The sequence below is a fragment of the Terrapene carolina genome, unplaced genomic scaffold, assembly GCF_002925995.2.
Source record: "Terrapene carolina triunguis isolate 2854851 unplaced genomic scaffold, T_m_triunguis-2.0 Scaffold193, whole genome shotgun sequence".
In the NCBI taxonomy this organism is placed as follows: Eukaryota; Metazoa; Chordata; order Testudines; family Emydidae; genus Terrapene; species Terrapene triunguis.
Window position 1 is genome coordinate 1,282,963 of NW_020664544.1, and position 14,773 is coordinate 1,297,735.

General features: G+C 62.5%; 1 protein-coding gene across 1 annotated transcript in view; it reads left to right on the forward strand.

The window, feature by feature from the left end:
- The window catches only part of STAT3 (signal transducer and activator of transcription 3), a 35,024-nt gene that overhangs the window by 15,308 nt on the left and 4,943 nt on the right, over positions 1 to 14,773 (forward strand). The window contains exons 2-19 of the mRNA XM_026654878.1: positions 2,891 to 3,037; positions 4,199 to 4,343; positions 5,568 to 5,666; positions 6,261 to 6,356; positions 6,467 to 6,548; positions 7,231 to 7,325; positions 8,078 to 8,229; positions 8,708 to 8,866; positions 9,009 to 9,101; positions 10,101 to 10,160; positions 10,500 to 10,529; positions 10,644 to 10,737; positions 10,830 to 10,877; positions 11,756 to 11,839; positions 12,345 to 12,443; positions 13,079 to 13,214; positions 13,668 to 13,720; positions 13,796 to 13,890. Coding sequence (XP_026510663.1) covers positions 2,910 to 3,037; positions 4,199 to 4,343; positions 5,568 to 5,666; positions 6,261 to 6,356; positions 6,467 to 6,548; positions 7,231 to 7,325; positions 8,078 to 8,229; positions 8,708 to 8,866; positions 9,009 to 9,101; positions 10,101 to 10,160; positions 10,500 to 10,529; positions 10,644 to 10,737; positions 10,830 to 10,877; positions 11,756 to 11,839; positions 12,345 to 12,443; positions 13,079 to 13,214; positions 13,668 to 13,720; positions 13,796 to 13,890 — 1,748 coding nt within the window. The 5' untranslated portion in view covers positions 2,891 to 2,909. The remainder of the gene's footprint in view (positions 1 to 2,890; positions 3,038 to 4,198; positions 4,344 to 5,567; positions 5,667 to 6,260; positions 6,357 to 6,466; positions 6,549 to 7,230; positions 7,326 to 8,077; positions 8,230 to 8,707; positions 8,867 to 9,008; positions 9,102 to 10,100; positions 10,161 to 10,499; positions 10,530 to 10,643; positions 10,738 to 10,829; positions 10,878 to 11,755; positions 11,840 to 12,344; positions 12,444 to 13,078; positions 13,215 to 13,667; positions 13,721 to 13,795; positions 13,891 to 14,773) is intronic.

Consider the following 14,773-nt stretch of genomic DNA (forward strand, 5'->3'; position numbering starts at 1 on the left):
TGAAAGTGAGGCACCTAACACGTGGATGGTTTTCCCCAGAAGCGTTGCATGCCCATGGAAGTCAGTCAGGCATCCACTACTTATCTAGGCTCCTAACTGAAAGCTGCGGCTGTTCTGTTCCACGCCCTGGAAACGTGAACTCCCGTGTCTGCCTGCAGCCTCCTGGTCCTCTCCCCGAGGAACACGTTCGACTCTGTTCCCTAGAGTCCCATTGTGCCAGGGTTGGGGTCTGGTGGCAGCCGGGCCGTGCCGTTCCCCGCTGGGGCCCTTCGCTGTACGGGAGACGCTGTTCCGAAGGGAGCAGGCAGGCTCTTCTGTTCTGTTATCAGCACTGATAACTGGCTGCCGTTCAGCAGCGGTAGTCGCGGTTATGCTGCTTCCTGTGGCTTGTTCATGCTTTAATAAACAGACATCGACCACGGCCGTGCCTAGCCACTCGCCAAAGAAGAGATCTTCCTTCCACCCCACCCCCAGGTAAGGAGAAGACATGAAATAGTCGGTGACCTTTCCAATTCTAAGGGCGAGCGTAAGCTGCATGGAAGGGGCTTGTCTTCAGGATCCTGAGCCGTGTCAGTGGCTGGGGATACAACTCCATGATTTTTGTTACTGAAACCAGCTATTTCTCAAAAGGTGCTTGGCTCTGGCCCAAGGCAGAACAGTTTTATTGCGTGTAGGAAATGGCTCACCAGGGAGACTTGTACTTTTGCTTTCTGTGTTGATGAACTGAAATGGTGTCGATCTCTGGCCAGCCTAGCGTACTCGGGTGAAAACGCTCCAGCTGCCCAGAGAAACAGCTGTTGTTTGAACGAGAAGACAGGCAAAAGGGACAGGTGGGCAGAGCGAAAGGCCAGGGGCTCTCGAACGGAGCCCTGAAGACCCCTGTGGATGAGATGTGTAGTGGGTCTTAGGGACCTCACTGGAAAATCAATGTCCTGGGGTCTTGTACTCAGTGGGATCAAACTAACCCTGAGCAAAGGCCTGGGAGCCGCCTCTCTCCATGCACTTCCCTGCTGCTGGTGGGCGGGTGGACAAACAGGGGCAGTTGTGTCCTGGCAGCAGAAAGGAGGGGGGCAGCAGACGTGCCCTAACAGGATGCTCTAACCTCTTGTTTGATTTTTCTCATCACTTTGCCCTCGTTAACCTTCTAACCTCAGCACTGACCAGAGCCAGGCTCTCGGTGAGAGAACGCTAGTCGGGGGGGTGTCTGCCACCAGGGACCGGAGAGCGAAGCCGGGCTTGTGCCGGGGCATCGAGCTCCCGAAAACCAGCACGTGCGAGGCCCCCGTGTTGCAGGGTGAATTTCACTCCTGCACAGGGGGCCGGCATGGGCTATGCAGGAAGGGGTGAGAGGGGAGCGTGGGCTGACTCTGCACCAGGGTGAATTTTAACCTTCAAAGTCTAGCTGCCCTAGTGTGCTGTTCACTCTGGCAGCTCATTCGAGACCAAGTTTCTTTCCAGTTGCAGATGTCACCTAGGGCAGATGGATCAGAAGATCGGTCATCGGGTTTGTCTGTTATTCCTGAGGCATCTCTAAATCCCCTAGTCCGAGCACTTGGTCCTACCTCTGTTCAGTGTGTCCTGGGCAGCTTTCATTCCTTCAGCGTCCCCTGCTGAGTGTGGCACAGCGCCTTTCTGTGAGCATCCAGCAGGCTGTTCCCGCTAGCCTGTTGTTATCCGGCCCATAGCGGCTAGCCCTGGTGCTCCAGATCCTCAGGATCGGCGCTACACCCCAGCTTTTGATCAGGTTCGTGGAGAATCCCCTCAGTGTGCCAGACCCCCATGGGGCCCCTCTACCTTCAGGACAGGCCACGCTGGGCTGCAGCCCCCCTGCTTCGCCCTGTGAGCTCCGCTCACCAAGCCCCCGGAGGCAGACTCCTGGGACGGACACGCCCGCCCCGCAGGTGCCTCGGCAGGTATTGACACCTCAGGAATCCTGGCTTGCGAATGCTATCTGGGGACTTGCAGTGCTGCGGTCCGGTCGGCTCAGAGAAATGAAGGGTAAAGCAGAGTCCGTTCTGCTCCGCCCAGAGCAATTCACCAGCCAAGCTGTCGGGAGGCATCTTCAGGCTCCCTGTCAGCTGCCAGAGCCAGGCGTCTCCTCACCCCTCTCCGTCCTGTGTTCTCCACCCAGGGTCTCTGCTCCGCTTCCCTGCTAAGTGGGAGCTGGGAGTCCTTGTTTCTCTGGGCCCTCGGTTGAGCTGGGTCAGTTTCTGCCCGTTTTAAAATAACTCATTCTGGGCAGACAGCAAAGTCTGTTAGTCTGCCCTGAGAGCAAACATCCTCCTTCCCCCCACCCCCCAACGACAATGCAAAGTGGGGAAACTGAGGCATGCACAGGATTCATAGAAACACTTCTGGCAATTCCCACTTCATGGCCCGTGCCTGGGGGAGGCACTTAGCGCAGGCCGCTCTGCGGCGTGTGGGGGGAGTTATTTTTTGTCTCCTGTGGGGGGAGGGGCGATAACAAAGACAGGAACGTCTCTGAAAATGGGGAAGACCGGGTCCATTCTCTTTCTGCTGAATTCAGAAATGGCCGAGGGGATTTCCATCAGCCTTAAAGAAGACTGAGCTTTGGGCTCGGATCAAGCATGGGAGATGCCACCCTTCCAGGCGGCCCACCCAATGGGCGAGGAGCCTGGCAAAACGGGGTGTGTGTATGTGTGGGTGGGTGGGTGTGTGTGAAAATCTGACTGGGACCCTCCCCACAGGCCTGTGATGACAATCACTAGTCGCTCCAGCGGAGCATCCTCCACCGTGCGGGTCCGAGCGTGTGGCAGACGCCCCGCAGGAGTCGTTCCCCGGTGAACTAAGACGTGCCCCTGCAGCCCGCAGGCGGCCCCCGCAGCTCCGTGTCCCTGCGGCTCTGACGCTGTTCTCTGTGTGTTGCCAGGTTCCCCGAGTCAGCCGAGATGGCGCAATGGAATCAGCTGCAGCAGCTGGACACGCGGTACCTGGAGCAGCTGCATCAGCTCTATAGCGACAGCTTCCCCATGGAGCTCAGGCAGTTCCTGGCCCCCTGGATCGAAAGCCAGGACTGGTAAGTCCTCGTGCAGTGCCGGTGTCAGTCTGCCTGCTCCAGGGCATGAGCCAGCCTCCAGCGCATGGGGGTCAGGCAGGGACTTACCTGGGGACGGCTATCCCGTAACAGCAGCAGCTGGGGGCGGGAGACTGCACTAGGTGGGCACCTGGCCTGGCAATCAGGGCTTTGGAGCTGTGCTCCGGCTCCGCTCCAGCTCCAGGCAAAAACCTGCAGCTCCACTGCTCCAGAGCTGCTCCGGGCTCCAGCTCCGGGCTCCGCGCCAAAGCCCGGCTGGCAATTCCTCTGTTCCAAACCTCCTGCACTTCGGCTGCTGTTGCCAAATGGAGCGTCTGCGCTTTGGCCTGCTGTGGCTGTCTGGCTGACGCTCTAACCGGGGCCGATACTAGGTGCCATTGAAGTCGCGCCCGGTGGGTTTCAGGCCGCCTGGCCCTGGCGCTTAGCCCTTTGCAGGGCGTGAATCTGGCCCTTGCTGAGCGTCTCTCCTAGAACCGGAGCTGGGGGAGGGATTTGCAAACACTAGCACTTCCCCTCCCCTTTCTCGCCTGCGTCACTGGCTGACCTGATGCTGCCAAGGCGGTGAACGTTGGTGTGCGTCACACCTGCAGGCAGGTAGGGCAGCCCCGGTGCATGGCGCTGGAGACAGACGGGAGCACTTTTAATGGTGGATTTGACATTACACATTGCAAGCGGGTCCAGGATTGGGCGCTGGCTCTTGAAGACTCTCCCCGCGGCGGGAGGTGGAGGGTACCGATGCAGAGCGCCTACTGAGCTCGCAAAGACTGGCTCGGGCCAAGCTGTCAGTGGCAGCCTAAAAACGGCCCCGTAGAATTTGCACGCACGGCTGCTGCATGAGTGAGCCGGGCCTGCACGCCCGGATGAGCAGGTTTCTGCAGCACTCGACTCAAGTGTGCAGACGGCGCCGCTTGCTCTCATCGGGGCTTTCTTAGGGGGCCCTCGCCGGGCAACTAGGTGCCCAGGGGTCATGTCCCAGCAGGGAGCCTGGTCCTGCCCTCGCTGTGCCCATGGGAGTCGTCCTGGGCTAAGGCTGGGGTGAGCAGAGTGGGGCCGGTGCTGGTGCACGGACTGTTCCTACCCCCCTCCTTGCATCTGGGCTACGAGTTTATTTCAATCCCGCCTCTCTGCCGTCCCTCCCCGCAGGGCGTACGCTGCCAGCAAGGAGTCCCACGCCACGCTGGTGTTCCACAACCTGCTGGGAGAGATAGATCAGCAGTACAGCCGCTTCCTGCAGGAATCCAACGTCCTCTACCAGCACAACCTGCGCAGGATCAAACAGTTCCTGCAGGTGGGTGCCGTGCAGCCGGGAGGCGGGGGGGGAGCTACAGCTCTGGGGGTCCCACAAAGAGCCTCTGGAGTCAGTAGCACGGGTGGCAGGGTGGGGCGCATGGGGGAGAGGCTCGGCCTCCTAACCTAGCACCGCTCTCCTACGTGGTGGCGTCTCTCGCGCTCAGATGCGGCGGGGTTCTCGGCCCGGCTGGCTGGTGAAGGACGCTCCGATTGCTTCCCTGACCTCGGGACCCATGAAACTTACAGGCTGGACTCTCCCTTAGGCCCTGTCTAGCTGCACCATGTAGCCACGCAACAAACCACTGCTGGGCCCTTTGCACGGGGCTGTCGCCCCTTCAGGTAGGGCGTCCCCGGCCGGCGTCTCGCTCGGTAGCAACGCCGAAGCAGCAGCCCCACCTCAGCATCGCCTTCCCTCGGGGCTCTGGCAGCAGCCGTCTCGGGTCAGCGCCTGACCCCAGCCAGGCCTGTCTCCGAGTCGGAGCTCGGCATCCCCTCCCAGCCAGCCCCCAGCCTCCCCCTTTACGCCCCCCTCCAAGCCTATTGCCGCTGTGTCCGGGTAGGACTGACAGAGCCCCCAGCAGCTCGTTAACCCTCTCCTGGCTGTTGCAGGGTTCAGACGCCCCGTCGTGGCCCCTGTATCGCAGTAGAACTGCCCACAGGAGGGTTTGCACCAGTGTAACTATGCTGGTCACCCTCCTGCCTCCCGGTGACATGGCTCTGCTGGTCCGACGTAGTCGGGCCCCTCCGTGCTGCTGTGAGAATGGGGCCAGGGCTGCTGTTTGAGCAGGCCCCAGGCCTTACTGAGACTGGCGGTCAGGACTCCTGGGTTCTAGTCCCAACTCTGACAATGATTCCCTCTGTGACCAGGTCACTTCCCGGGGAAACTGAGGCACGGGGTGGGGGGCTTGGCAGGTTCTACTAACTGCTTGTAAAATGCACTTGTGGATCGTCTGTGTCCAGGGAGGCACCGGCAGCTCATGCTGGACTCTGCAAAACTGAGACGAATCCACTCGATATTTTAGGCAGGTGTTTTTGAGGGAGAAAACCTCAGCCTAGCAGGCCGTGATTCCCAGTTCCTGTTAAACCCCTCAGCCGTTCCCCGAACGGCTCTGAAACGCTCGGCCTTTGCCCTAGGCTTGCCAATCTGTCGCTGTCGTCACCTGCTCAATGTTGGTTGGATGTTTTGTTTTTCTCCTGTCCCCCTCTCCGAAAACGCATATAGAGCAGGTACCTGGAAAAGCCAATGGAAATCGCCCGGATTGTGGCTCGGTGTCTCTGGGAAGAAACTCGCTTGCTCCAGACAGCTGCAACCGCGGCCCAGGTGAGAGCAAGGGGCGGGAGGGCTCCAGCTCTTCACTGAGGCAGTTCCCTGCCAGACGCTCCCCCCGGCCGTGATGTAGAACAGGCCTACGCGCCCTTTGGGCGGAAGTGGGGTGTCGGTGGTACCAAAGGCCTTGTGGGATTTGAGGGGCCATTTGCAGGATCCGTCAGGACGGGGGCCGTGTTAGCGCAGTGTGCGTGGAAAGCGGCGAGTTTCCAGCAGTGCAGGACGCCAACGAATGTCCTTTGGCTGCTGTCGCTTGTGTGCTAGGTAGGGCCCTGTGTCACTTCCCTCCCGGTCTGTGCATCCACCTGTCTTCTTCCCTCGTCTGTGTTCAGCTTGTCACGCTGGGTGGCAGAGAGAGCGGCAGGCTGGGGCGGGGGTGGGTACATCTGCTAAGCTCCAGGGCCCCCGAGCCACAATCCCAGGACTCCACGCTGCTGGTTTGATTCGTGGGGGGGAGGCAAATCTGCTTGAAGCCCTGAGCCAAGAGGCCAGAGTGCCCGAGCTCCCTAGCAGCGCAAGCGGCTCCCCCGCGGGCAGACGGTATTTCTGCAGGGTCTCCCAAACGCCCATCTTGTTTCCCCCTTGCAGCAAGGCGGGCAGGCGTCCCACCCCACGGCCGCCGTGGTGACGGAGAAGCAGCAGATGCTGGAGCAGCATCTACAGGACGTGAGGAAGCGAGTTCAGGTAGGTCAGCCCAGCTGCCCCAGGACTGGCCCTGGGGATCCCCACCCCTCCCCTGCTGAGTGCGTTTGAACCTCTGTCCCTGAAGTGACCCCCGACTCCTGGCCTTGCAGGATCTGGAGCAAAAGATGAAGGTGGTGGAGAATCTCCAGGACGACTTCGACTTCAACTACAAGACGCTGAAAAGCCAAGGAGGTAAAGGGGGAAGCGCCTGTCTGGAGGGGAACGTGCTGGGAGGTGTGACCTGGCGGGGGCCAGCCTGGCATTCCTCCCAGCGAGGGCAAGGACAGGGCACCGGCCTGCAACTCGGGAGACCCCAGTTCTATTCCCGGCTCCGCCACAGACCCCCTGTGACTTGGGGCAGTCGCTCAGTCCGTGCGCCTCGGCCGGGCCGTGTGTGTGTGGGGGGGGATCGTGCTCTGCGCCTCGGCCTGGCCCAGCCCGGCATGATGGTCGCGCTCTGGGCCTCAGCATGTGGCGGGGGTCCTGGCCCGGCGTGACGGTCGCTGTCTGGGCTTCAGCCCCCCAGGCAGTGGGGATCCCGGTGCTGACCGGGGGTGTGAGGATAAATGCGTGAGAGGTTGGGGGTGGTCTGCTACTCCCGTGTTGGGGGGCCGGACGGGGGTGCGGGAACAAATTGAGGGGGTGCTAAGAGCTATTGAACCAAACTGTAAACGCTGCACATGATGGAAACCTCCTCAAGCCGGGGGTGCGGCAGCCAGTACCCAGAGTTCCAGCCCCTCTGGGGCTGGAGAGAGGGAGAGTTAAAACCAAAAGCCCAGCACCTTCTGCTGGGCAGGGGACCGTTTGAGCAGGGAGCTGGGAGGACGTTGGGGTGGGTGCGTGTGGTGAGTAACTCGCTCTTCTCCCCACCCAGATATGCAGGATCTGAACGGAAACAATCAGTCTGTGACGCGGCAAAAGATGCAGCAGCTGGAACAGATGCTGACCGCGCTGGACCAAATGCGCAGAGTACAGTGCTCCCCTCCCCTGGCTTCCGTCTGCCCTCGGCTCAGCCTCCCCTCCCCCCGCATGCCCCCGCTTGCCAAAGCGCCCGGGCGGGTCCCTCTCGGGCGCCAAACCGGCTGTGTCTCGTCTTAGGCCCGGGTAGAAAAGACCGGAGGGAGCTCCTGCCTCTGCCAGCGAGTGGTCTCGTGCCGAAGAGCAGCTGAGCTGTGTAGCAGGACGCTCCCGTCCTGTCCGTGCGCACACGTGATCTCGCTAACCCAGTGCCGGTGCTTTCAGACCTACCCACCCCGACTTCTGCTGATTCTGTTTGAAAGCAAAAAGCCCCCACCCAAGGGTGTGCAGTGGCTGAACTAAATCCCCTTCCCAGCTGCTGTGTGTTCGTGGTGCACCCCGTGTGCAGAGAGCAGCCCGGGGCCAGACCCCCCAAAGGGCTCTGCTCCCATGTAGGCACCATGACGTGGCCAGAACGGAGCTTGGCAGGTTGGGAGCTGAGCTGGGAAATCTGGCCCCACCTCTGGGCACTGAGCACTTGAACATCTGTCCCTAAATTCAGTGTCGGGGTGCTCCGATACCACGGTGAGGGGCTTGATAGAAGGACTGGCTAGAACAGAAAACGTGCACAGAGCCGCTGGAGAAGCCACTGGTGCCGGCAGAGCTGCAGGTGCCTTGCAGGGGCCCCTCCCGTCTAAGGGATCTAGATCTTGCAGGGACCGGAGGAATCTGGCGACACCTGACCGTCTTGTTCCCTCGATTAGGGGATTGTGAGCGAACTGGCCGGGCTGCTGTCGGCCATGGAGTACGTGCAGAAGACACTGGCAGACGAGGAACTGGCTGACTGGAAGAGAAGGCAGCAAATCGCCTGTATCGGGGGCCCTCCCAACATCTGCCTGGATCGCCTGGAAAACTGGTGAGAACCTGTGAGCCCCCCCTACGGCCTGTTCCCATTAGTGCTCCCCACCGAGAGCTGGCTGGGTGCTGCTCGGATCCCAAGCAGGGCTTTACTTCAATGCACCAGGAACAGCTCTCTGCCCCGCCTGGCCGAATAGTCCCCAGCGTTTCCCCAGCCCAAAGGTGCCCTGTACCAGCCCGCCTGGCTGCCGGAAGAATTCATGGGGTTTGATTCGCCTGTCAAATACAATCCTTTGCCCCGGCCGGCCGGTGTGATCTTGCAAGGTGGCTGTGAAGACTCCAGGCCCTGCACTGGCCACTCCTGAGCAATGTACAGAGTTCTCCTTCGTTCCCCTGCAGTCTGAGGGGACAGATACCGAGCAGGGAGCCAGGAGTCGCCCCTCTGCTGGCGGCAGATTGCCGGTGCTCAGGACAGGAGTAGGCTGAGCTAGTGAGAGGTGCTCTCAGCTGGCTAACTCGGCTTCCCCCTCCTCTAGGATCACGTCCCTCGCGGAGTCCCAGCTTCAGACACGGCAGCAGATCAAGAAGCTAGAGGAGCTGCAGCAGAAAGTCTCCTACAAGGGCGACCCGATCGTCCAGCACCGGCCCATGTTGGAGGAGAGGATCGTGGAGCTGTTCAGGAATCTAATGAAAAGGTACCGTGGGCGCTTCCCGGGTCACGAGGACAAAGCGCTGCTCCCGCTGACCCTGGGCGTGTCCGGGAGCAGCTAGCGCCGGGATGAGGCTGGCGGTGTGGGCGTGTCTGAGCATGACGCTCCATGTGCTCTCGTCCCGCAGCGCCTTCGTGGTGGAGAGGCAGCCCTGCATGCCCATGCACCCGGATCGCCCCCTGGTCATCAAAACCGGCGTGCAGTTCACCACCAAAGTCAGGTGAGGCTTGGTTTGTGCTGGGGGAGCTCAAGGGGCGCTGTCGAGGTGGGGAGGCCAAACGCGCGGCCACTGTTAGTGTGCATCCAGAGGGTCCTTTCGCTCCTTAGTTTGGTTGGAGAACGTCCGTGCTGTCAGGGTGGGGAATCGGGCCCGAATGCCCGGCCCTGGGTGGCGGTGCTGCAGGCACAGACCAGTTGCTGGCGCAGCACCAGCTGCTCTGTTCCCGGAGACCCTGCGGGTTCTTGTTCCTCTGCCCTGCAGCCAGGGCTGGTGGGAGGACGTGGCGAGCGCTCCTGCATCCCCTGCTGGTCGCGGTTCTGCCTCGACTGATCTCTTGGGAAGCGGTGCCTCTGCCGGCCGATGTGCCTGGCTCCTGTCGCTGTATTCCCCTGCCCCAGCCTCTCCCGCACGGCACCTTTCTGCTCCGTCACGTTGGAACGCTGAGCAGCATGACCCCAGCCCCTGGGTTCGGAGGCAAAGGCCCCGGTGCGGTGTGTCATCCAGCAGCTGGCGTAGGAGCGCGTAGAGTGGGGAGGGACGGGTGTGAGATCGAGAGCCGGGGGCTCCCGAGTACTGATCCCAGTTCCGCCGGGGGCCCGCCGCGTGGCCTGGGACCAGTCCCTTCCCTGGTCAGATCCCCAGCTGGGAGCTGTCCCCTGAGTGCATGGGGGAGCTGGGTGCTAACAGCCGGATCCTCGGAGCACCCGCAGCTCCCAGCACACTCGACAGCGGCTGCGAGGGCTGGTGCTCTGGGAATGGGGTTCTGGTCTCCCGGAAGCGGAGACATCCCTGGGCCTTTGCCGGGGATCCTTGGTGGGCACGGCACCACACTGCGCGTTGTGCGCAGCGGTGTGGCCAGGGAAGTGCGCACGGCTCTGCTGGTTTAAGTGGTGCTTAAACCTCCTGCGATTCTCCCGGGATGCTCGGCTCGTTGCCACCAGCAAAAGCTGCTCTGCCATCCAAGTGGCTCGTGCTGAAACACCTGCTACCTTCCGACAGGTTACTCGTCAAGTTCCCTGAGCTGAACTACCAACTGAAGATTAAAGTTTGCATTGACAAGTGAGTATTGCGCTCTGGGCTGGGGTGGAGTCGCTGAACAAAGGGGCAAGCCGAGGCCATGGGCTCTGCCCAGGCACCAGCCTCTCCTGGGGGAATCCACTCCTGTGCTGAGACCCAGCACGAGCGAGGGCTCCGTGGGCACGGGGGAGGCTTTCACGCCCACTGGACGTGGCCCTCGTTCGGGTGCCCTTTGGGTGCTGGGGTCAGAGTGCACATGAGCCGTCCGCACCAAGCCAGGGCCCCTTGGGAGCTGCAGTGCCCACCTGGGTGGGGGGATGTTAATGGGACGCGCCCTCCACTCCGGAGCGAACCAACACTGCGCTTCTCTCTCCTCTGCAGGGACTCTGGTGAGGTTGCCGCGCTCCGGGGGTAAGTGGAGCCAACGCGTCTCGTTTTTCTCCGTCCCCCGATGCGCGCGTCGTCCTACCCCCTGCGCTGTTGCTGGGCTCTGGGGAGTCCTAACCGTCCTTCTCCCCCCTCCAGGTCCCGGAAGTTTAACATCCTGGGAACGAACACCAAGGTCATGAACATGGAGGAGTCGAACAACGGCAGCCTGTCGGCGGAGTTCAAGCACCTGGTGGGTAGCTGGCCTGGGGCCCGGCCCCGTAGCTGGCCTGGGGCCCGGCCCCATAGCTGGCCTGGACTTTAGCTTGTCCCTTCTCTTTGCAGACACTGCGGGAGCAGAGGTGCGGCAACGGGGGCAGAGCCAACTGCGACGTGAGTGTCCGAGCCTGCGCGCGTGGCCGGAGATGCGGCCTGGGGGGCCCTGAAGGAGACCCCTCTGGTCCCCTCCCTCTGGGCTGGGAGAGCTCCCACCAGTCCTTCCCCCGGGCGGCTGTTCCAGAGCTCACTGTGGAGTTCTCTTCTCCAGACTGTCTGTAGGGAAGGTGTCATGGAGTGTGGGGGGACACAAGGCCCTGCACCCCCGGCTTCCTGCGATTCACCATGACTCTCAGCCAGCCAGTAAAGCAGAAGGTTTATTTAGACGACAGGAACACAGTCCAAGACAGGTCTTGCAGGCACAGACAACAGGATCCCTCCCAGTTAGGTCCATCTTGGGGTCCCAGGGCCCCACAGCCCCCTTGGGAGGTCAGAGCCCTGTCTGCCTCCCAGCCATTCCACCAGCCAGCCCCTGAAACTCTCCCCCCAGCGACCCCTCCCACAGCCTTTGTTCAGTTTCCTGGCAAAGGTGTCACCTGGCCTCTAACCCCTTCCTGGGTTCTCACATTACATGCTCAGGTATTTTCCCTCAAGGCCAGTCTCCCATCCCCCAGTGCAGACCGTCCTAGCCAACCTCCCCTGCCTTCCCAGCCAACACTCCCCACTCAGCATTCAAAGACCACATTAAGAACAGTCCCAGTTCATCACAGAAGGCAAAGCCGCACCCCAGTGGGCCCCTGCAAAAGGAGTCAAGCCTGAGTACCCGCAGGGCGTCTGGGGTGCACGGACCGCTGCTGGCCTCGCTGTGCCCGGGTGCTGGCCCACTGGCGCCCATGCGGCTCTGTGACCCAGAGCAGCGCCTGGTCTGTCGGCCGCCAGGCCCACAGGGGTGCGGGGGAAGCCGGTGTCCTCTGAACATCCTGTCACACTCCCAGGCCTCCCTGATCGTCACGGAGGAGCTGCACCTCATCACCTTCGAGACCGAGGTCTATCACCAGGGCCTGAAAATCGACCTGGAGGTGAGTCCTGTGGGAATCGCTGCCGGGCGGAGCTTCCCGCCCCGCTGCCCCCGGCGGGAGCAGTAGGGGGTCGCCCAGCCCAGCTGGGAAGGTGCTGCCGGCTTCCCCCTCAGATAAAGGGCCCGCTTCTCCGATAGCTTGTCCAGGCCTGTGGGAGCAAAGGCCCCTCCTGTGGGAACGCAGAGCATTAGGCAGAGCGCCGTCTCTCTCCTCGATCGCTGCCTTCGCGAGGCTCCCAGGAGGAGATGGGCGAAGGGAGCCAGGACGCTGCGGTGGCCTTAGCACTGGGTGAAGCCGCTCATGGCAGGGGGACGGCCAGCTTGAGCAGGGAGAGCGCGCTAGAGACGAGGCTGCGCTCGCATTGGGGACCCATGGCAGGGCGCAGCCAGACAGCTCGGCTTGCAGAACGCTGCAGGGCCTGGGCCGGGAGATGGGGCCGGGGCAGGCGGGGGGTGGGGGGGTGTCCGCAGGGGCCTAAGGAAACAACCGTGTCTCGTCTCTCTAGACCCACTCGCTGCCCGTCGTGGTCATCTCCAACATCTGCCAGATGCCCAACGCCTGGGCGTCCATCCTGTGGTACAACATGCTGACAAACAACCCCAAGGTACGTGTGCGGCCTGCCCAGCGGTGCCCTGCCCGCCGCGTGGCCCCTGAGGGGCTCCCCCGAGAGCGTCTGTCTGCCCAGCTCAGCTGCCTGACCGCTCCAGGTCAGACTCGTGTGAAACAGCCTCCGAACCCGAGTCTGTGCGCCGCATGGCAGCAGCGCTTTGAGTGGGCGTGCCGGGCCCGGGGGGGTGCATGGCTGGCCTGCCTGAGCCCGGTCACTTGTGCGAGGGCTGAGTCTGCGCTGGTCTGTCGCGTGGTCGGTGGCCGCAGCCTGGGGCTGGAGCCGCAGGAACCCCCTGTAATGGGGACTGGGCTAGGATCTAGAGGGCCCAGCTGAGATCGGGGGCCCTGGTGCTGCACGTAGACAGTGAGACAGTCCCTGCCTCAGAGCTTCCCAGCCACCCAGACGAGGCAGAGAGGAGAAGAGGGGAAACTGAGTCAAGGCAAGAGGCAGTTGCTGGCCCGAGGTCTCACGCGTAGGTGGTAGAAGCGCTGCCCACAGGACGGCACCCTGTCAAAGGAGGCTGGGGGTCGGGCTGGGCAGCGTCCCCCTGTGGGCTGACCGCTGCAAGCTGGTGTGTTTCCCGGCCTCTGTCGGCGTCGCCCACAGGGAGGTTTCGTTTCCTCCCACAGAACGTGAACTTCTTCACCAAGCCCCCGATCGGCACGTGGGACCAGGTGGCCGAGGTTCTGAGCTGGCAGTTCTCCTCCACCACCAAGCGGGGGCTCAGCATCGAACAGCTGACCACGCTGGCCGAGAAACTCCTAGGTAACCTGCCCTGCCCGTGGATTCTAAACCCCTTAGGCAGGCAGGTTCTCAGGAGGGGTGTGGGCTCTGTCCCTGGACCAGGGGGATGCTGTACCAATGCTTCGCGACCCAGGCAGCGAGTGCGAGAGAGAGGGGCTTGTGGCTGGCGTCCTTCCAGCCGGGGAGAGCTGGGTGTTGGTGTGGGGGGGTGAAACTCAGCAGGAGGCCCAGGCCCCGGTGAGCCTGGCCCGCCCTGCCCGGGCGGCTCTCGAGACATGGCAGGGTCCCTGCCAAGTGATGCAGGCCGAAGGCAGAGGCGGAGTTTGTTCCCGGCCTGACTCGCTAGCCGGGAGCGCGGCGGCAGCAGTGTGGCGTGTGGGGCTCTGTGGTCGGGCTCGGTTCAGGGACCGGTGGAAAACCTGTTCGTTAAGGAAATCTCTCCAGTGCTAACGACCTGCTCTGCCCCCACCCTAGGGCCAGGCGTCAACTACTCCGGCTGCCAGATCACGTGGGCCAAGTTCTGCAAGGTGAGAACTGCCCCACGCCCCACCCCACGTGCCCCTCCCCGGCCTGCGCTGACCTGGCCTCTCTCTCCTCCGCAGGAAAACATGGCCAGCAAAGGGTTTTCCTTCTGGGTCTGGCTGGACAACATCATCGACCTGGTGAAGAAATACATCCTGGCGCTGTGGAACGAAGGGTGAGCCGTGGCCACAAGCGCTGGGACCCTGCAGCTGGGGGGGGCCTGGGCCCTGGGGACGGAGGGGCTGAGACAGGAGCTGTAAGGTGGCTGTGGGGGGTGGGGGTGGGGGTGGGGGTCCATGACTCCCAAAGCCTGGGACGTTTTCCCTAACGCCAGCCCTTGCGAGCTCCCCTGGGCTCTGAGCCATGCTGGGGCCCTTGGCAGTTACTGAACTTTGTTTCAGGAGCTGATGCAGATTAGAAATGGGGGGTGCACGCTTTACTGGGGGGGCGGGGGGCATTGGCCCTGGGAACAGCTCAGCCAGGGCCCCTGTGCAGGCTTTGAACCAGGACTGGGGTCTCTCCCTGAAACGTGCCCTAGCCCCGCTCCACGCTGTGGGCTGGATGCTGGAGCCGGGTGGGATCTCTGGCCTGTGCGGTGCCGGTCAGCCCGGGGGCTCGGCTGGTCCTTTCTGGACTGAGCGCTGGGAAGCTCTGCAGCCGATGTCAGGCCCTCCAGGACACACGAGCCGGCCCGTTAGCCCTGGCGGCGTGGCCCCGTGTACCAGATTGGCAGCCCATTCTGAGGATGCACGTGGGGGCTGGACCACAGCTCCCTCCTTCCCTCCCGGCCGCGGCATTGACTGCATGGTGACAACTCGCAGGAAGAACCGTCCTGTGGTCAATGGATCTGTCTCGGCCAACGCCCAGGGGCAAATCAGTCCCTGGAGAAAGTTCCTCTCCTAGTCGCTTCAGATCATCCTCAGGCCCCCTGGCACCGCGCCTAGCAACCGTCCGCAGCAGCGGGGCGAGGGATCCCTTCCGCCAATAACGCGCAGCCCCAGCCGCGGCTGGCGGGTCCGCTCTGGTCCTGCGGCCGCTGTGCCGGCGGGTCGGGTCCG